The sequence below is a fragment of the Callithrix jacchus genome, chromosome 3, assembly GCF_049354715.1.
Source record: "Callithrix jacchus isolate 240 chromosome 3, calJac240_pri, whole genome shotgun sequence".
In the NCBI taxonomy this organism is placed as follows: domain Eukaryota; kingdom Metazoa; phylum Chordata; class Mammalia; order Primates; family Cebidae; genus Callithrix; species Callithrix jacchus.
Genome location: NC_133504.1, coordinates 156126168 through 156148535, shown reverse-complemented (window position 1 = coordinate 156148535; position 22368 = coordinate 156126168). Strand labels below are relative to the sequence as shown.

The window sequence follows — 22368 nt, the reverse complement described above, 5'->3', positions numbered from 1 at the left end:
GCCAAGCAGAAGAGCCAAAGCTGAGGACATTTTCCTCACCCATACGACTACAACAGCGCACCACTCAGACATACCATGGTCAAAGGTAGGAACGCCAACAGGACACAGAACTCGCCACAAAACCCTGACTGAAGTCATACACGTTTCCCCAGGTGGAGGTGAGGAAGTGAAGGTGTCCTGTCTTTGTATTTCTTTTTTTTTTTTTGAGATGCAGTCTTGCTCTGTTGCCAGGCTGGAGTACTGTGGTGCAATATCGGCTCACTGCAATCTCCGTCTCCTGGGTTCAAGTAGTTCTCCGGCCTCAGCCTCCCAAATAGCTGGTACTACAGGCATGCGCCACCATACCCAGATAATTTCTGTATTTTAAGCTTGGCTCATTTTGTAGAGTAGTAGAGATGGGGTTTCACCATGTTGGCCAGGATGGTCTCGATCTCTTGACCTCGTCATCCACCTGCCTTGGCCTCCCGAAGTACTGTGATTACAGGCCTGAGCCTCCACGCCCAGACCATTGTACTGCTAATCCCTGACACAGTTCCTGCAACACAGTGGGAGTGCCTGAAACATCTGCTCCAGCAGACACATGAAAGCAAATTCTTTCATTGCACAAAGACTCCTGGGTAATCAATCAAGTCCCCACATTCACTGTAATTTTATAAGCAGTTTTGTTAAGATCCTACTTGATAGAACAGAATGTCCAGTGTACTTACACCCCATTTGCCAAATACCCACAGTTTTTACAAACAAGTAGATTTTTTTCGGAGCTAGACAACTGATACACCGACAGCTTGACACTCTTGTTGGGTAAGTTGTTTCTGAAAGATGTAAATATACCAACATGCTCCTGGGTTCATCGAAATCCACAGAAGATTCCCATTTGCAAAGACTCAAAAGAAGGCTACGAAGAGCAGCACATTCCTAAACCCAGTTGGGAGAACTTGCTCTCAACTGGATTTTCACAGGACTCCAATTCATCCCCAACTGCCAGATCTATAAGGGGATGCTAAATCCCAACTTAAACAACCTCACCAAAGGCTACTGCCCAATTTCCACATGGCTGCGATTCCTAACAGATCTGTTCATGTACATTCCTTGCAAGAGGCCAAGCAAGAACTAGCTTAGAAACTATTTAAACTATGGGAGGAAGGCTAAGTGGCAAGGGCCAGAACAAAACCATCAAGTAGGAGGAAACACGCCATCTCAGCCTGTCTCCAGCAGCAACAGGAAGAGTTGGGGTCAAGAGGGTGCTCCTTTAGGAATCAGTGAATTCCCTGGAGCTCACAGAAAGGGAGCTGGTGCAGGAGACCAATCCTTGGGGAGCTAGATCCCTGGTTTCTGGGCATAACTAGCACCTGCCAGGGTTGGGAGTCCAGCCAAGTCATTTCTACCCTGCAGAATAGGACACAAAATAATCACACGGAGGGGTGGGGGGGAAGAAACGGGTGGAGCTGAGCTGGCTGCAGTAAAGCAAGGGTGTCAGAAAGGAAGACTGGCCCAGCACCCAACCAGGCAGAGGGAGAAAGGGAGATGGTTGATGCCCCCGTGGAGTGTTGGGGGTTTATGATTTCCATACCCAGGGCCTCTAGGGTACTCAACTGCTTTACCACCAGCTGCTAACAGCAAGTAACCTTTACTGGAATTCTTACTTAAACGTGATTTTTTTCTTATCTCGACTCTGAGATAGGTGTTATTATTAAAACCATCTTAGAAATGGAGAAGTCACTCATCTGGGGAGTGGCTGGGCCAAGATTTGAACCAAGGTCTGTGGCAGGCAGGGCCCCAACTCTGAAGCAAGGCTACTCCCTAGGAAGTATGGAAGCAAAAGCAGAAACTGACTTTTTCTTAGCTGCACTGTGTTAAATTTGTTTCCTAGCTGTGCGGCCCTACGCAAGGTCAGTTAGCATCTCTGTGCCTTAGTTTCCTCATCCATAAATAATAATAGTTTCTGAGCCTTATGTGAGATTAATTAGGGTTTATCCAAGTGCCTAATACAAAGTTAAGCACTTGATACATGCTAGCCATTATTGCTGTGATTATTATTATCTGTGGTAATAAGAGCAAAGCAGTTGGTATCCTCACCAAGCTCACAGCTCAGCTGGGGATACAAAATCAAACATCCAGAAAAGGACAAGGTTTGAGCCGGACTGGAAGGGTAGTGTTAAACGTGGGGTGCAGAAAAGATAAGCCCTGGGGGTGAGCGAGCAGCGACCAATACAGTGCTGCTGGGGTGGCACCTGAGGCCGGTCAGGCACCCACATCTCCACGTGCAAGCCAGTGTTTCTCTTCCTTCCGGAACAGGAAGCAGATAATGACTAAATAAAGAACTACGAAAGTCCTAAACAGAGGGTTTTCCAATTAGTCACAGGTTAAGTCAGGCACATGGGCTGGCTTCTGAGAACATGGGAACTGGAAAAGGAAGGTGAGTAAATGTGGAGCTCCAAGGATCTGTCCCAGCTGAAGTCCCCCAATATGAAGTTCCTGCTACTGCTGTTAGAGAAACAGCAAAGTACAGAAGGGAGGTAGGAGAGAAAATAAAGGTCACTTCAGAAAAGACAAACAAAGGAAAGATTAAACAGAAATAATCAGGAAAACCCTAGACATAGGGAAGTTGATGTTAGGGAGGAGAAAGGAATGTAAACATCATTAGCATGAAATCAAAATAAGAACTCTGAAAACCGCTAGCAACCGGTGAGACACACAGAAGAAAATACTATTAAAAAGAAAAAGATACTATTAATAATTGTCACATATTGGCCAGGCGCAGTGGCTCACAAGATCAGGAGTTTGAGACCAGCCTGACCAACATAGAGAAACCCCATCTCTACTAAAAATAAAAAACTAGCCGGGCATGGTGGCGCATGCTTGTAATCCCAGCTACTCAGAAGGTGAGGCAGGAGAATCTCTTGAACCCGGGAGGTGGAGGTTGCAGTGAGCTGAGATCATACCACTGCACTCAAGCCTGGGCAACAAGAGCAAAACTCCATCTCAAAAAATAATAATAATAATAGTCACATATTAATGCATAACATGTACAGTTACTATTTCAGCACGTTTTAGATATTAACTCATTTAATCCTTATAATAACTCTATGGGGTAGGTTCTATTATTTCCAACCTCATTTAGAGATATAAAACTACAGAACAGAGAGGTTAAGTAACCTACACCAGGTCACACAGATAACAAGTATCAGAGGTGACCTTAATCCAGGCAGACTAGCTCCAGAACTCCATACTCTGCTGCACTGCTGCTGAAATGTGAGAGTTCACAGTTTCAACATTCAGTAAAATTCCATGGAATGGGAACCTCTATAGCTCACCTCTGTTACAGACACTAGTGTTCACATAGCAGAGTTACAGTCTAAGGTAGAAAATCTACAGATAATCATTATCCACCTAACCCAACAATAAATCTAGAATGACAAAATGGCTTTTCCTAGTGAGTTAGTTATTAGGAAGAGAAGGTGCATTTAGAAGTTACATTCTTTCCAAGCCAATTTATCTCTCCTTTTTTTTTTTTTTTTTTTGTATCAAGTGCTAATCGTTACAAAGTAATTCTGCTGCTATTTATAAGAAACAAAATATGCTCCCTAATCTACATATAACAGTGATGAAATTTTTGGTTACTTCTCAGAAATCCTAGACTTCCTTTTGACTCTTAAAACAATAGAAAAACTTTGTATGAAGGGATCAGATTTGTCATCTCCCACTTTTTCCAAAATTATCTCAATTGTGAATGAAAAATATTAAGTGAAAAAATAAAACAAATACAAAGCAGTATTTATAGGTAAAATGATCCCAGTTTTTATAAGGAAAAAAGACATCAAAATGTTATCAAAGTGGTAAGATTACAAATCATTTTTTTCTTTTTAGTGTTTTGTGTCTTAGTATTCCCCACATTTGCTTTTATTTTAATTAAGCACAGTACAATCAAAAAATGTTTTTTAAAAAAGGATGGAGGTAGGCCAGGGAGGTAGCTCACACCTGTAATCCCAGCACTTTGGGAGGTGGGTGGATCACAAAGTCAGGAGATCAAGACCATCCTGGCCAACATGGTGAAACCCCGTCTCTACTAAAAATACAAAAATTAGCTGAGTGTGGTGGCGCGTGCCCATAATGCCAGCTACTTGGGAGGCTGAGACATGAGAATCACTTGAACCCAGGAGGTGGAGGTTGCAGTGAGCCAAGATCACACCACTGCACTCCAGCCTGGCGACAGAACAAGACTCCATCAAAAAAGAAAGAGAGGAATGTGCATAGAAAAAAAAGAAACTTGTTAAAAAATACCTCTGAAGTATTAACCACATGGTTAATATTCGATGGATCAACGAGATAGAAAAATAACAGGGACATTTTAAACTCAATGAATATTTATAGAATTCTTCACTCCAGGTCCACAGAACATACATTTTTTTTAGTATCACATTACACCTATTTTGAAAGTAACCAAATAAATGAAAGCAAATCACTCTTTAGCATTTGCACAGCATTTCACATTTTTAAATGAAATAATGGTTGGCTGTTTGTTTGTTATTTTCTTTCCCTAATCCTTCCTGTCTCTGCTGTTAAGCACAATTATCGGCAAAAAAGAGGTTTTTAATACCCATTTTTAGATTGCAGTCCAGCCTGGGCAATAGAGCAAGACTCCTGTTCTCTCTCCCTCTTTTCTCTTTCTTTCTTTCTTGCTTAAAAAAAAAAAAAAAAATTGTCTTATTTGATTCCTATTTATCTCTTTATTATTCTTGCTGGAAATTAGATAAAATGACTATTCTTCCTTTCTCACCTCCAATCAGTTGACTTAGAGCAAAAAAATTTAAAAAAAAATACCTCCAAAGTATAATTAACATTTATGTTTTCTTGCTGGAACTCTGGGTTGTTTTTTTTTTTCTCTTTTTCTACTTTTGCAGTTTCTAAAATGTGCTGATCATAATCAACAGTTTCTTTTTTTTATCTGTAACAGTCAATAAGGAGCCATCATTACTAAAAGGTTGAACCGTATGAAATTGTCACTGCAATGTCAGAGTAACATTAATATTATAGACAGTGGTAAACCAGGATACTGGAAATCCCTTAGTAAAAAGACTACTAAAACTACAATCCATAATACTGACATTAGATATTTCTACTGACTGTAGGCAGAGACAGTGCTATGAAATCTTTGGTCTGAACACAGGAAACAAGAGTCAAAGAAAACCACATAATAGTATAACTTCTACTTTATTACACTATAAAACACAATGTAAACACATAAATAGTTAAGGAACAGCCTGATAATTTTTTTTTCCCACCAAATCTTTTAAAAACACCTTTGAGCCTATATCTAAATAGTAAACTATACAATTTCAGAGAGATTATTCCAGCCACAATGTTTTAATATTATGAGTTGTTTTTTCTCAATGGGAAAGATGTGACTGGTCCATTTTTCCAAAACCCAGTTCTCCAACACCACTGGATGTCCCACAGTTCATTAAATTCTAACACCACCTGGCATCAATACAGACTCCACAGGTCAAATGCTCAGTCCCACAAGACTGACTCCACTTCAGATGCCAGCCACTGCAGCCAGGCTTACTGCACTTCAGCCTAGGGACTACAAATTGGGGGCTTTCCATGACCCCTCCTCAAGAAGTTTGGCAATTTGCTAGAATTGTCAGAGGCATTCAAACCAGTGCGACTCCAATCTTGAATAGGGGCTGGGTAAAATGAGGCTGAGACCTACTGAGCTGCATTCCCAGGGGGTTAGGCATTCTAAGTCACAGGATGAGATAGGAGGTCAGCACAAGATAGGAGGTCAGCAAGGAGTCACAAAGACCTTGCTGATAAAAGGATGTGGTAAGGAAGCCGGTGTAAACCCACCAAAATCAAGATGGTGATGAAAGTGACCTCTGGTCATCCTCACTGCTCATTATATGCTAATTATAATACAATGGCATACTAAGAAACACTCCCATCAGCACCATGACAGTTTACAGATGCCATGGCAACATTGGGAAGTTACCCTATAAGGTCTAAAAAAAGAAAAGTAGGAAGCCTCAGTTCTGAGAATTGCCCACCCCTTTCCTGGAAAACTCATGAATAAGCCACCTCTTGTTCAGCATATAATCAATAAATAACCATAAAAATAGCCAACCAGCAGCCCTGGGGGTTGCTCTACCTATGGAGTAGCCATTCTTCAATCCTTTACTTTCCAATAAACTTGATTTCACTTTACTCTATGGACTTGCCCGAAGTTTTCCTCGCACAAGGTCCAAGAACCCTCTTTTGGGGTCTAGATTGGGACTCTTTCTGGTAACAATGACTCACAGAATTCAGAAAATCCCTATACTTATAATTACAGTTTTATTATGAAGCATACAACTCAGATAGAGCCAAATGGTAGAGATGCATAGGGCAAGGTATGGTTGGGGTACAGGAGGAAAAACAGAACTTGCAAGTCCTCTCCAGGCATGCCATCCTTCCAACACATCCATATGTCACCAACCCAGAAGCTCCTAGCCTCCTTGCTGCAGAGTTGTAACCAAGTTTTTATTACACAGGTTTGATTGGTGAAATTATTGGCTGTTGCTGAGTGAACCCAATCTCCAGCCCCTTTCCTGTCCCAGAGATCAGGGCATGCAGCCGAAAGTTCTAACCCTGTAACCACATGTTTGGTTCCTCTGGCAACTAGCCCCCATCCCAAAAACTATCTGGGGAGCCCACCAAGAGTCCAAGGATGACCTCATTAGCACAAACTCAGGTATGATCTAAAGGAGCTCACTGTGAATAAGAAAATGTTCCTATCACTCAAGAAATCCGAAGTGTTATTTTTAGGAGTCCTAGGAATCAGGGACAAGATCAAATATATCATTTTTATTATACCACATTGACTCAAAATCAAGAGTCTCTACTCACTAATATATGAAGATGCAGCACTGAGCCAGTGTGGAAAAGATCAACCTTCTCAATCACAAGTTTGTGGAGGCAACATATCAATTAACATATGGTTCAAGCAAAAGAATTCTCCTTTCCTCTTTCAAGTTTTCTCCCATTCCTATCCCTCCTACTTACCCAGGAACTAAGATCCACCAGATCTACTTAGTTTGTGTAACTACTGTTTCCAGAATACGTAGGCATTAGATGTATACTGAATTACTTTGAAGCTGGTTAGTTTTCCTCCCCCAAAATCTATTTCATCACATAAGAAATTAAGGGACTGAGAAAACTCACCAGAAGTGACAGAGGAGCCCTCAGCCAAGCAGGATTTATATATCATCCCAGTGCTGATATGCATGATTTATTTAGAGACTGTTTTAACACTGATAGCACTCCAGACTGGGAAAAAAAAGTAAACAAGGACAGGACCTACCACAGGGCTAAAAAATAAAAATACACCGACATTCTTTGAAAAAATTAATGTTTAATGGTTCAATAGTCTGGGCTGGGTGTGGTGGCTCATGCCTGTAATCCTAGCACTTTGGGAGGATCACTTGAGCTCAGAAGTTCAAGAATTCAATAGTGAAGCTGATTTGTATAATTTTAGGGTATTTAACTTAAGAAAAATACGAACTGGGCGCAGTGGCTCACGCCTGTAATCCCAGCACTTTGGGAGGCCAAGGCGGGTGGATCACGAGATCAAGAGATCGAGACCATCCTGGTCAACATGGTGAAACCCTGTCTCTACTAAAATATAAAAAATTAGCTGGGCGTGGTGGTGCGTGCCTGTAATCCCAGCTACTCGGGAGGCTGAGGCAGGAGAATTGCCTGAACCCAGGAGGCGGAGGTTGTGGTGAGCCGAAATCGCGCCATTGCACTCCAGCCTGGGTAACAAGAGCAAAACTCTGTCTCAAAAAAAAAAAAAACATAATTAGCAAGTTTTAACCATTAATGAACACTTCTTGACTTTCACACCACCAAGCCATCAAAACAATATACTTTTTTATTTTTTTTTTGACAGGGTCTCACTTGGTAGCCCAGGCTGGAGTGCAATGGCACTATCACAGCTTGCTGCAGCCTTGAAGTTTTGGGCTTAAGCGATCCTCCTGCCGCACAGCCTCCTGAGTAGCTGGGACAACAGGCACATGCCACCACGCCCAGCTAATTTTTTGGTCTATTTTTGTGGAGACAGGGTCTTGCTATGGTTTTCAGGCTGGTCCTGAACTCCTGGCCTCATCCTCCTGCCTCAACATCCCAAAGTGCTAGGGTCACAGGCATGAGCCACCACACTAGGACAAAACCAGATACTTAGCACTTACTTCATGATTCTCATTTCTCAGCACTCCCTAAACTTTGAAAAACTGTTTCTATCTGCAAATCATAAGGATTGCATTAAATCTATTCTGCTGCATAGGTCATATTTGTGTTACTTACAAAGGACTGTATTATTTGTTTGATGGCTCATGCTCTGCCTCCCTAGCACCTACATATCTGCAGATGAGGAAATGGGAACAGCAATCTCAACTGCCCTGCTGACAGCACAGGGCCCTGTTCCCTTCAGCTCAGCCTCTGGGGCTCTTCTATCACACGGCAATGCCTGGGGGCCTCTTCTTGTCCTCTGTCCTCCATGACTATACAATAAAGTGCAGTTTCAGGAGCTCTGTTGCCTAGCCTTGATCTCCCCTCTGCAGCCTCACCTCATGTGACTTCCACTGAGAAGCCTCTGCCACACCCAGTCTGCACTAACTTCTCTATTCCTACCTCCATGCCTTTGCACACAGGCTGTTTCCTTTGCTCAGCACACCATTCCATATGCTCCCTTTTCCCACTGAAAATGCCAAGTTTCAGGCTATGAATGAAGTCTTTTCCATCCCCCTTATCAGAAGGAAAGTCTCCCTCCTTTGATCCCACACAGCATTTGTCTGTAGTTCTCTGATTGCACCAAACACATTCTCTACTTTACTATAATGATTTGTATTCATAGCTTATCTCCCCCTTCTCAAGCACAAGTTTGTGGAGAACGAAAACAAAGTTTGTTATTCATTTTACATACCTACACAGCACCTAACGATATCTCAAATAAGAAAAACCTACTTTTTAAATTAACTGCATACTGTAAAGAATATCTAGTTTTATCTGCAATGACTATTAACAAGGGCTGAGCTGACAATCACACATGTGAAATGAGTTTTACCTTCAAAACCCAGTTTCTTGGCTCCATCACATAGCTTTAAACAATGTCCAATGCTTCCCTTTTTCTTTTAGTGGTTGTTCTGTTTTGCCTTTCATAGAGGGGAAGGCGGATGGAAAGAACAGAGGAAGCAGTAAAAAGCATTCAGGCCACACAAGCATATAGCACAAACTTGCAAAGAAAAATGAAGGAATGCCTGCTCATTAGCCATCTGCCACTTCACCAATGCCAGGAAATTCCGGGCTGCTGTTTTTTATAAAGTGGATAATTCACATGATTGTGTTGGGGACTTCCAGCTATGAAGAACTGTTAGAAGAACATTTGAAAATTCATGTTCCCAAGTTATATTGTGATACAAAAGCCTGGTGAATTCTTCAAACTTTCACCTCTTACAGGAATCTGAGAAAACCAGATTCTGTTTACACCTATGCATGGGGAAGGCTTGGCAGATTACTGGTATCGAAAGAAATTCTTTTCAGTTTTTAACCCTACCTATCTTGTCAACGTGTTATGTACAGGCTCTTTATAAGTCTTCAGCCACTCAGCTAAACCCATCTAGCCACTCAAAGATTGCTAAGGGAATAATTGTGTAATGTGTGTCTTTTCAGGAAATTAAAAGTGATACTTCCTTACTGTCTCCCTCATGTCAAAATTTTATAAAATTCACTTCTAAAACCTAATGACATGTAAATTGAATTACCCCCTCCAAATATTTACTCTAAAAGCAAGTGGACAATTTCTGTAGAATTCCTTAATCATTTCCTGCTAAAAACAGAATCTACATTCAATTTATAAGATGCCTTTGTATCTTCTTGAAGAAGATGGACCTATAGTGAAAAAGCTCGAAAACAAATTAAATAAAACTTTCCTTCTAGTGATGCTGGCACAGAATACCTGCAATTTCACATAATACACAGAGCATCTGAGAACAATGAACATACACCTCACGCTGACTTCCCCTCCTCTAACTTGAGCAAGAAATTCCCCTTCTTTTCATCTTGGTTATTCCCTGTCTCAGTTTCCTGATCTCCACAGAACAGAGAATAATAGGCAACCTGTTCCTCATAGTAGTTGCAAGAATTAAATTTGATCAGGCAATCAAATACTGTGTACACATCTCACATGCTCAGCTGGCTCCAGAAGCTCTAGTTAGACAAAACAAACATGGTGGAAACAACTGCATATAACTGAGAGCTGAATAACGTGGAAAGGATACAATGTGTATACATAGACTTATGGATAGTATATACTCAGGAGGCAATAAAGGAAGTCAGAATACCTAGGAAATGTTTCCTGGCAGTGCTGTCTTTGATCTCAGTCGGCATGAAGGATGGGCAGATGACAGGGTATGTACAGCCCCAAGAAGAGGGGAGGGGATTCCACCTACTCTTACCTCCTTCACTCTGCTGCTCACAGTTGATACTGTGCCAGCATCTGGAAATGTGACAGGAAAAGCAAGTCTCCAGACTCTTCCCAGTCCTATGGACTCAGCACTCTCAGGTGGAGCTTAGGGATCTGTTTCAACCAGCCCTCCAGCTAGAATCCCGAACACTCAAGTTTGGGAACCACTGCTGTTGCTTTGCTTGATCCTACCTCCTCTCTTCAGTGACCACTAGTTCTTTCTACCTGACCAGCTCCTGCAGTTTTGCAGGTGTAAATTTCACTTTCATTTCCTCCAGAGAGCATGACCAACCTGCACTGGAGTCTAGTTTCTCCATGCATGTCCCATCCCCAGCCCCAGGTTAGGTACTCTGGCCCTGTGTCATACTTTCCTTGACAAGGTACTCAGGACACATCATTTTGCTTGTTTAATTAACTGTCTTCCCTGATAACCTACTAGCTCCATAAAGGCAGGAGTGGAGTCTACTTGTTCACATCACTTTATTCTCCATGCCTTGCACACCGTATGGCACTTTGTTAACATCGGTTGGATAAATAAGTAAATCAAGGAAGCCAGGAAATATTGGCTTTGAATGGTATAAAGTGTTATAAAATCAGAAATATAATACATATAAAGTTAATAGATGCATCTGAAATATTGGTTGTAGAAACAACTGAATTTCATGAAGAGATTTGGGTTTTGAAAATCTTTGCATTGAAAATGCTACCAATGTCACACCATATTCACCTGATAAGGTAATATTGCTTGTGTGTTATTATCATTCTTGGTAGTATTGTTTGTTTGTTATCATTCATTTTTCCTTAATGACCAGATTTTTCTGTCTTTGGAGCAATTTGGCCCATAGAGGCTGGCAGACAACACAGCCTCTCCCCAGTGCAGGGGAAGGGCTGTGGGGAGGCTTACATCTAAGATTTGTGGATGAATACTGAAAAACAGTAACTCTTCACTTTATTATAAAGAAAAAGTCTTGGGCCAAGAGTCGTAACACCTGAGTTCTAGCTCTGGCTTCCTTCCTTCATTTAAATATTTAAGTATTTACTCTATTCCAGGCCCTGTGCTTGGATCCAAGCCTACGATCGTGAACAAGACATACACATGGTCCCTTCCTCACCAAACCTTAAGGTCTACTCCTCTGCTATGGGAGAAAGCCATTTCTGACTGCCACAGGCCACCAAACTTTTCTGGGCTAGAGAGAGGGTGTTAATTACAAGATGACCATCAAAGTCCCTTCTGAATCTAAAATATGACTAAGAACAACGCAATCACTCCCATGAGTCAGTTAGCCAAAGCTCTTCTTCCCAGTCCTCCTCCTCTAGGAGCTGAGAAACCAGACCTTTGAGCGTGAGGATCAAGGGCAAATGTAGACCAAGGAAACCTGCCATAGGCAGCAAGGCTGGATCCACTTCCACAGACAGGCTAACAGAATGAGGAGTCCCAGAATGAAGAAAGACACTCACGTTAAGTCCTGGCTGTGCCAACTCGGTTTCCTCATCTGTTGAATGAAAGCTTAGAGGACACAGTCAAGGTCCCTTCCAGCCCTAATACTACAGGACTCTGCTTCCTCATCCTAAAAGTCTCCTTCATCAAAACACTCACCAAAGAGCCATGAGAAGATGAACAATAAGCAATCAGACCCTGGATACTCAGAGCATGTCAGTATGACAATTACATCAAATACTAAAGAAAAACAGTCACAATTTTGTGACTACACCTATAGATCAGCTAGCTAAGAATAAACCAATTGGTAAATCTTCCAAAGTTCCTCCAAAAGAAATTGTCATCTTCTACTCTTATGTATCAGGCCCTTCTTGTACTGTTATAAAGAAATATCTGGGGCCGGGCATGGTGGCTCACGCCTGCAATCCCAGCTCTTTGGGAGGCAGAGGTGGGTGGATCACCTGAGGTCAGGAATTCCAGACTAGCCTGGCCAATGTGGTGAAACTCCGTCTCTACTAAAAATTACAAAAGCTAGCCGGGAGTGATGGCAGGCACCTGTAATCCCAGCTACTCGGGAGGCTGAGGCAGGAGAATCGCTTGAACCTGGGAGGCGGAGATCACACCATTGCACTCTAGTAGCCTGAGTGACACAGCAAGAACCTGGTGCTCCCAAAAAAGAAATAGCCGAGACTGAGTAATTTTGTAAAAAGAGCTCAGGGTTCTGCAGGCTGTACAGGAATCATAGTGGCATCTGCTTCTGGGGAGGCCTCAGGAAGCTTCCAATCATGGCAGAAGACAAAGGAGGGGCAGGTACATCACATGGCGAAAGCCGGAGCAAGAGTTGGGGGGAGGGACCACACACTTCTCACAACCTCAGCATTGCTCTGCTTGTACTGCCGTATAAGTACCGCGCGCTAACCGATTGCGCCACTGGAGCTCCAGGGACCATACACTTCTAAACAAACAGATCTCATGTGAACTCACTCGCTATTGTGAGAGGATAGCACTTCTCATGCTGGTGCTAAACCATTCATGAGAAATCTACCCCCACGATCCAATCCCCTCCCACCAGGTCCCACCTCCAATACTGAGGAGTACCAGTAAACATGAAATTTGGGCAGGGACAAATACACAGACTATATCACCTTATAAAGGGAATGCTTTCCTTCCTTCTTTGCCTAGTTTTGGTGGCTAATGGCTCTGCCCCACAAATCCCCTGCCTGCCAAGGGAACTCTGACAAGCCCACTGGACCCTACTCCTCCCCGCTGGGGCTTCCGGCACTGCCCACCACCCCCTCCTCAAAGCCCCCTCTGCCCTTTACACAACCAGCACCAGCACCCACTGCTCAGGAGCAACAGGTGACAGGAAACCCCTCAGGTAATGGCAGAGGCCCAAAAAGGAAACTTCTGGAGAGGAACTTTCTCATCCTTCAGCTGTGACAGGCTAGTATTTGGTTTCAAGCAAACAACAATAATACACTTTTCTCAGCACTTACTATGTGCCAAGCACTCACTAGTTTTATCTCGCGTAACTGACACAACAATGCCGTGAGGCAGCTCAGCCATATTCTCTCTATAATACAGTAAGGAAAGTAATTTAAGGATTTTTCCTCTCTATTCAACAGGCATTTTTGTTAGTGGCTAGAATGCAGTTATCCACAAGCGTGTACAAACACAATGGGAGAAGGGGATAGGGTAGGGCTGGCGACTGGCAGGGTAAATGAGAGGTTCCTGGCTGGAGAGCTCTCTCTGTTTGGGATCCTGGGACAGTACCACTGAGTTAAGATAAGAAGCCGGGCGCCTTGGGATATTGCAGGTGGGAATGGAAAACCAGGTCCCCTGAGTTCAACAACTTTGGCAAAAAGATCTTCGGGGTAAGATGACCATCCCCTCTACCCATCCATCCTCCAGGAAGTCCCTTGGGTAGATTCAGTTTCTCTTACAAAGAGAACTGTGTTAGTAACTGGCAGAAGAAAGCAGAGGAGAAATTTGGCCCAAACTCTCCATCTAGCCATCAAGTTTCCATTCTAATTGGCACCCATCAATAAAGTCACTTGAAATAAACAAAACCTTAGTTTATTCGGGTATCCTTATTTTATTAGATTTTACACTAGAATACCAATGCTGTGCTTCTTTTCCGAAGTGCCACTCATTTGAGGACTTATTTTCTCCACTGGAAATTTTGCTACTTTAGCAGATTTATATTTGCCTCCCAAAAGACACAAACAGATGAATTACAGAAGAGAAAATGCAGGACCCCAATCCCTTATCTGAAAACCTGGAGGTCAGATGTGCTTCTAAGTTCAGACCTTGTGATTTTAGGAAGATAATGCAATGCATTTAGTACACATCCTGTAACACTCAAATTAAATTCATTAATATTATTGCAGCAAAACATACAAATAGTCGAGAGAATAATATATACTATAGAACCTCACATTAGGCCAGGTGCGGTAGCGTACGCCTAAAATCCCAGCACTTTGGGAGGCCTAGGCGGGTGGATCACATGAGATCAAGAGTTTAAGATCAGCCTGGCCAACATAGTGAAACCCCATCTCTACTAAAAATACAAAAATCAGGCAGGAATGATGGTGCATGCCTATAATCCCAGCTAGTCGGGAGGCTGAGGCAGAAGAATCTCTTGAACCCAGGAGGCGGAGGTTGTGGTGAGTTGAGATCGCGACACTGTACTCCAGCCTGGGCGACAAAGAGAGACTCCATCTAACTCAAAAAGGAAAAAAAAAAACCTCACATTAGTTCAAGTTAAGTTTTACAACCTACAGAGTATAAAAGCTTACAAGAAGAATGTTTTCATAGCTTTTCCTGTTTCAGAATTGCCCATAAAAGATTACATACATGCAAATGGCTCAAAAACTAGAAGAAAACAAAATCAACCTGATAGCTATCAACAATGTACAAATTAAAACAATCAAAGTACCAATTTTTCCCTAAAAAATTAGCAATATGTTTTTCTGGGAAAATAACAAGAATATGAAATTGAGTCTTTGTTTTTTGAGACAGAGTCTCACTCTGTTGCCCAGACTGGAGTGCAGTGGCGTGATCCCAGCTCACTGCAACAGCTCACTCCATCTCCCAGGTTCAAGCAATTCTCCTGCCTCAGCCTCCTAAGTAGCTGGGACTACAGGCGCACACCACCACACCGGCTAATTTTTTAATTTTTTTAGTAGAGAAGGTGTTTTACCAGATTGTCCAGGCTGGTCTTGGACTCTTGACCTCGGGTGATCCACCTACTTCAGCCTCCCTGAGTCTTTTTTACTATTGCTGCGAGAATGTAACCTGAGCTGACCTTCAGATCAACGCTGGTGTTATCAATGGCCTCAAAAATGTGAACATCTTTGACCCTCAAAGTGCCTTTTCAGGAACCCATTTTCTGTGGAAGTCCTTTTATATTTAGGCAAAATTTCATGCACACAGGTGTTCACTGAAACATTGAGTTTTAAAACTCAGTTAAAGATAATTAGCAACTGAAATCTCCCAAATAAGTCCACAATAAAGTAAAATATAGCAAATCCATATAATGGAACATTAGGCAGCCATTTTTTGAGTGTGTAGGGAAATGGAGAAACACTTATGTGTAACATAAGGTGAAAAATCAACATACAAAGTTATATTGCATTATGAACCTATCCAAGTTAAAAATGCATTTAGAGAAGACCAGAATGAAATATGCTAACAATGGCCAGTGCCTTGGAGTAATGGGATCAAAGGTGATCCTTGCCCCTTCCTCCCACAAACTTTAAATCTTTGGGGAAATTTTCCAAAAATACCTAAGGCACTGTATTTTACTAAAGGGAAATGGGAAAAGACAGCTTGGCTACTTAACTCCCATGCAACAGCAGCAAACTCTTAATCTGAGGTGTCACTCTGGGCTTTTTTAAAATTATAATGTCCCTATCATTGCAAAGCTATCACCACCTCCAGAATGAAAATCGTTTAATATATGTTGTCCACATTTATTACAGTTTAAATGACATAATATAAATCAAGCCTAATGCGCATTTTAGAGGGAAAAAAACTATTATTTTTAAAAGATACACAGGATAAAAGATATAAGCCACTCTGCCATTTACCCAGACCTTTCACAGACAACAGCTCAGTAAAACAGAGCAGCCAGTAAGACAGATAGACAGGCACTGGCGCAACGCCCATTTTACAGGTGAGGAAATAGAGGTGGACAGAACCCAGAGCAGCCAGTAAGACAGATAGACAGGCACTGGCGTAACGCCCATTTTACAGGTGAGGAAATGGAGGTGGACAGAACCGCACACTCCAGGCAACAGGGTCTCCCTCTGATTTTTGACTTCAAGTCTAAGGCTACGACTTAAGGTTTGGTGCTCTTTCTACCATATCATGCCATGACCTTGTTAACTTAGTGATTCTTTATAAATATCATAGAATAAAAAGAATTTTCTTCCTCAAAAAAATAGTTTAGTAATAACAAGCACAGACTTCACAATCAAATAGATCTGACTCAATGGACTCAATGCCAAAATCCAACTTACACATGAGTGATTTTTCAATTTCTCAGAGGTCCAATTTCCTCATCTACAAACACAGGAATAAAATTACATATATAACTGACAGGAAATTCATTGTAAGAATGAAATGATTTGGGTACTTAGACTACCGCCTGCCACAAAACAGGTAATAATAAACACTGAATTCATTTTTCTTAAAAGAGTATAAAGTGTTTACAGTGTACTAACACCAAATTCTAATTTGTTCTTATAAACCACACCAGAATTAGTAATAGACCTGCTTTCAGCAGCACACCAAATCGTTGCAACCACTGAAGTGTCCTAAATTATTAGGAACCACTCAACCTAATAGTTTATGCAATGACAATTTATTCTTTTTGTCAGCTTTAAATCATTTCTCTATTGTTCCAATAAGTTATTAAACTTCAACACTAGGGCCAAAGGATTACTTTTAAAGAAACAATAAAAGTTGTTGTTTCTTCACTTGGGGCTTTGGTCTCTCAAATTCAAATTCAACTATTCAAACTTCCAAAGAGATTCATTTCATTTCCTTTTTTGGAAGGGGTGGGGGCAGGGAATTGACAGAGGCTTCTCAAATTTTTCACTTCCTTTTGAAATTAAATTTAGACATGGAATCCCAAGCTCCAAGGTGTGGTTTTTCAAAATTTTCCAAACACTATGTATTATGTGGATGTACAGCTTTGCAGCTACCTGGCTAAAGGATAACCCAGAATTTAATAAAGCTTATCTTCAGCAGCTAAAACGGAGTCAGAATGCTGGATGGAAGCCCAGAGCCCAAGTTCAATGTATTTCTCATCTCATCAGCCCCAGGACCTCTTCCACCCACTCCTACTCAAGGGCCATGCCCACTGTCTGAGCGAGAAACTAATAAGCCCAAAGGTTGAGTAATCAGAGAGCTTAAGGACATAAATAAGCCAAGATGTGGAAAATTATCCCTTTAAGCACTTGTGGTATATAGTTTCGAATGCTGCTGCTAAGAGCCAAGTTTATCGAGATTCTTCTACTAGGAAGGAAGTGAAAAAGGCATTGTCACTGCCCACTGTGCAGCTATGTGCCCTTCTTTTCTCTACTTAACAACTAATAACCACGTGCTTACAATTTTATAACGTTCTAAACTATCTTGGAATCTCAGCGAGATTGCTGAGGTTGACTCATATTCTATTTTTTCTCTGCAGAGCAATGGGATACAGCGAATGAACTTTGGAATCAAGCAGGCTGGGTTATGCCAGATAAAGATATATATAAAGGTACACACATACAAAGACATCTACTGGTTCTTCTTCTCTGATTGAATGCTGACTGGCACAGTACCTATGTGATGTTCGGCCAACTGTTTAACCTCTCTTGCCTCTGTTATCGTACTGGAAATAAGTAGTGCATAGGGTTATGAACAATGAGTTGAAAAATGCATATGAAGACTGGGTACAGTGGCCCACGCCTGTAATCCTAGCATTTTGAAAAACCAAGGAGAATGGATCACTTGAGGTCAGAAGTTCGAGACCAGCATAGCCAACACTGTAAAACTGATTCTACTAAAAATACAAAAATTAGCCAGGCATGGTGGCAAACGCCTGTAATCCCAGCTACTTGGGAGGCTGAAGCAGGAGAATCACTTGAACCTTGGAAGTGGAGGTTGCAGTGAGCTAAGATCACGCCACTGCACTCCAGCCTGGGAGACAGAGTGAGACTCGGTCTCAAAAAAAAAAAAAAAATTTAATTTTTAAATTAAAGAAATGTAAATGCATATAAGTACTCAATCCAAAGCCTAGCACACAACAGGCACTCAACATTATTTCCCATTTCTTTCTCTCTACTTCCCTATGCTCAATGTACAAATATTAACATCATCTTTAGTTCCAAGGGGATCAGATGTTGGCTGGTCAGAACATCTTCTCTTTACACAGGCCTCAAAATACTAGCAAATTCGTGCTCTACATCCGTTCCTTTTTAGACACGTGTTTCTTCTTCTGCATTAACTTTCATCAAAAAGGAAAAAAAAAGGCCTGTCATGCAATTAGATGAGAGCTTTCATCTTTTACATTCCAGTCCGAAGACCTGGGCATTGCTCAGAAGTCAAACAAAACACACACCCACTCTAGGGATGGATTTCTCCTGCTGATGGCTTATTACATGCATCATGTGCTGAATTTTTAAGAATTTTACTCCCAGCTTAAGCTCTTCCCCAAATTCTGGAGCAACCAACTCTAACCCTTTAAGGAATGTCTCCAACCTCACATCCAGCTGGAACCTGACTATGTATCTATGTATCCAGGCAATGAAACACAGGATGAAAATCAAAAATGAACCAGCCAGGCACAGTGGCTCATGCCTGTAATCCCACCACTTTGGGAGACCAAGGCATGAGGATCACCTGAGATCGGGTGTTCAAGACCAGCCTGGCCAACCTGGCAAAATCCTGTCTCTACTAAAAATAGAAAAATTAGCCAGGCATGGTGGCACATGTCAGTAATCCCAGCTGCTTGGGAGGCTGAGGCAGAAGAATCGCTTGAACCAGAGAGCTTGGAGGTTGCAGTGAGCCAAAATCATGCCACTGCACTCTAGACTAGGTAACAGAGACCCTGTATCAAAAACAAAAGAAAAATAACTACACAAATTGTCCCATCCAATAAAACATGTCACTAGCTGCCATCTACCCAGGGTGGATAGCTAACAGAAATAAGGGCCTGCTAAAAAGACTGAGGAGACATACTATCCATCAAAAGACTCAGGAGACATACCATCCATCTCGTTCCCTTCCTAACCTGCCCTGGTTTCTATGAAAAAGCAAAGGCCAAAGAGGTAAGTCAGTGTAAAAGTTGTAAGCAACTGAAATGTTCTCAGGAGGAAGAGTTTTTATGAATGTTTATGAAGGAGACTGTCACTGTTGAAAGGCTTCCAGCTGCTTAATATTTGGACCTGAAGAGGAGATACCCATGAGGTCAAGCTTGGAAGAGCTTGCTGACATCAGACTCCAGACTGTAGTAACCCTAAATGGCCAAGTAGGTATACGTTTTTCTTTCTAAACTGCTGTGGTTAGGTGGCCATTAAGAGGGGAAGTGGTGGTAAGGAATCCCTAGTGTCTGTAATCATAAAAGCAAAAGTGGACATAGGACTTCCATAAACATTACACCTCCTCTTAAGATTGATTGCAATTAAAAGCTGCTTCACCTTTGATGAAACTTTAGCATCTCTGTTGGTGGCTTCCTGCCCTGACCACACAGGGTTCCTTTCATGATGACAGAAATCAACACAAAGAAGAAAAAAAAATGTTAAGTTTACCAACACGTCTTCCGTTTTGTCGAGACTGATTTATCCAGGATATATGGGCAGAAATGTGGACTCCTTGACCGGTTACAAGAATCCATCAACCACTGTAATAAATGGAAACTTGCAAAGAGACAGAAAGTCTTCTAGCCTTTAGGATATTTTAAGGTATTTTAAAGGGAGAGGGAGGCACAGACAGCGCACCCGGTGCTCTGTGTCACGATCTTCCGCTCGCGGAGCCTTTGAGGACAAGGGCGGCGGGAAAAGGGTCCGCGGGGTTCCGAGGCGCGCAGCCGTGGAGAAAGCGCCCCCGAGGAAGGCCTGGTGCCTACGCCCCGCACAGCTCAGGGCTGGGAGACACAGGTCCTCGGAAGAGGCCCGGGGAGGGAAGGCGGGAGGAGAGGGACGGGAGCCACTGCCAGGCACCGCGCCCTGCCCGGACGGCCCCGGGACAGCCAATTGTTCAGCGCCAGAATCCCGCGGCTGTGCCAAGACGCGGGCACCTCGGGGCGCCGCAGGGCTGCCGTCCCGACCCCTCGCCTCCCTTCGCGCTGCCGGGACCCGGCTCAGCACCGGCGCCCCGGGCCCTACCGGGCACTCACCCGGAGCCACCAGCGGCGAACTCACGGCCCCTCCCACGAAGACAGCAGCGGCGAGGGCGGCAGACCCCGGGAGTGTCCGCGGAGCCATCGCCGCGTCGTTTCGTCCTCCTCTCCCAGGGCGTCGCGTCCCGCTCTCCGGCCGGCTGCGCCGCTCCAGAGCGGCGGGCGGATAGACTGGCCGGGCTCGGCCCCAGGAAGCGGCGAACCCCGCCCCGCCACGGCTCCGCCCCTTCCCCGCCCACTCCACACCCACTTCTGCTTAGTTCCGCCTCTCCCCGCGAGCCCCGGGCTCCACCTAAGCCGGCGAGAGGCCCACTCATGGCTCCGCCCCTGACTCCCCGCCCACCTCAAGCTGATTGCGCCTCTCCCTGCCAATCCCGCTTCCTTTCAAAACCCGGCGGCAGCCTCAGCGGCGCAGCTAGGCCATGGACACGCCTCCTTCCCCACCCAACTCGGCTCCGCCCCGCCTCTCCCTGCCGCGCCCCGGGCTCCACCTAAGAAGGCACGAGGCCCATCCATGGCCCCACCCATTACCCCGCCCACTCCCCAGCCTGACCCCGCCTCTCCCTGCCGCTCCCGCTTCCTTTCCTCGGCGGCGCAGTTAAGCTATAGCCCCGCCCTAGCGTCCCGCCCACTGGGGCCCGGCCCCGCCTCTCCTCGCCACGCCCGCTTCCTTTCCAAATCCTGCCCGGATTACGCGGGAGCCTGGGGCGAGGGAAGGGTCGCCCGGGAGCAACCTCCCTCTAGCGCTGGGACTGGGCGGGCGTGGGAAGAGGAGGGAGCGCGCCCAGAGAAGCACTGGATGGCCAGAAGCGGCCAGCACAGGAGTGAGGACGGTGTTTTTTCGCTGTTGACATCTCTATCCAGCTAGCATTCCCGTCGGTAACAAGTCTAGGAAGTGATGCTGTGCTGGACGTCACGTTGTTTGGAAATTTAATACAAAATATAAATCATTTAAATTTCTTCCTCTGTTTGCATTTAAGCTGCTCCTATTGGGGAAAATACCTCTATGCATTTTCAGGAACAACTTGCCTTTTTTTAAATCGTGTGCCTCTATTGCATCTTGCACATACTCCTGCTAAGTAGGTCTTCCAGTACTTAGCCACTTATCTCCACATCCTCCTCACGTCAGCTCTGCCAGGTGACTAGTAGAGGCCAGGGAGTAAACCCACGATGTCTGGGCCACCATGATCAATTGTAATTATCTCATTGTCATTGTGTTTGCTGGCTGCTGTGCCCTCAGCACGTGGATGGAGGACAGACAGCACACGCTAAGAGGTCAGAAGTGTTTTCTGAAGTTGAATCATCTTCACAAGCATTGATAGGCCTCAGAGACTCTCTCTGAATAGTTCCTTTTTACTGCCCTGTAGAGACTCCTGTTACTGGGCCATCAAGCATTTGCTTGAAGGAAATGCGGGCAGGCCTTGAGCAAATACTCAACACCAGCAAGGAGAGGGGTGCGTGGGGGCTGTGGGTTTTCACAGAATGCGTCTCATCCTTGAGGTGACTAGTAGCCTCTAGATTTCAAAAGACTATTCTCTCACCGAGCCTTCCACGCAGTCTGCTAGACTATTATTATAAACATTGCGTCGATGTGGGAATTGCCAGTGACGGAAGCTCAGACCACTACAGTACAGATGGCTGGGGCTAAAGGATGGAGCCTCTGCCCTTTGAAGCCCAGGGAGGGCACTGTGTGCCCTGCGCTCAGTTGGCAGCTCATCCTGCAGTCTGGTAGGCTTAGCAGGTAGCCTTTGCTAGCTTTGTATCAACATAAACCCCCATGTGGGTTTCTAACTTAAAAAAAAGGAGAGAATCCTGGACCTAGAAATTAAATGATAAATTAAAAGTTGTAGCCAGAACCAGCTACATCATTTGCAGGGCACACTGCAAAATGAAAAGGCAGGGCCTTTTGTTAAAAAATCATTAAGAATTTCAAGATGGCAACAACACACACTGAATCAATTGTGGAGCCCTCCTAAACACACAGACCTGCACAGGTCACACACTTACAAAGCCAGCTCTGCTTTTGTAAGTTAGAATGTAACA

The 22368-nt window shown here is 43.7% G+C and overlaps 1 protein-coding gene across 1 annotated transcript in view; it reads right to left on the bottom strand.

Annotated features, from left to right (window-relative positions):
- RELL1 (RELT like 1) overlaps nt 1–20498 on the bottom strand; it is a 72212-nt gene extending 51714 nt beyond the window's left edge. Inside the window, exon 1 of the mRNA XM_002745922.6 lies at nt 20323–20498. Coding sequence (XP_002745968.1) covers nt 20323–20410 — 88 coding nt within the window. The 5' untranslated portion in view covers nt 20411–20498. The remainder of the gene's footprint in view (nt 1–20322) is intronic.
- Nucleotides 20499–22368: the final 1870 nt, after the last annotated feature.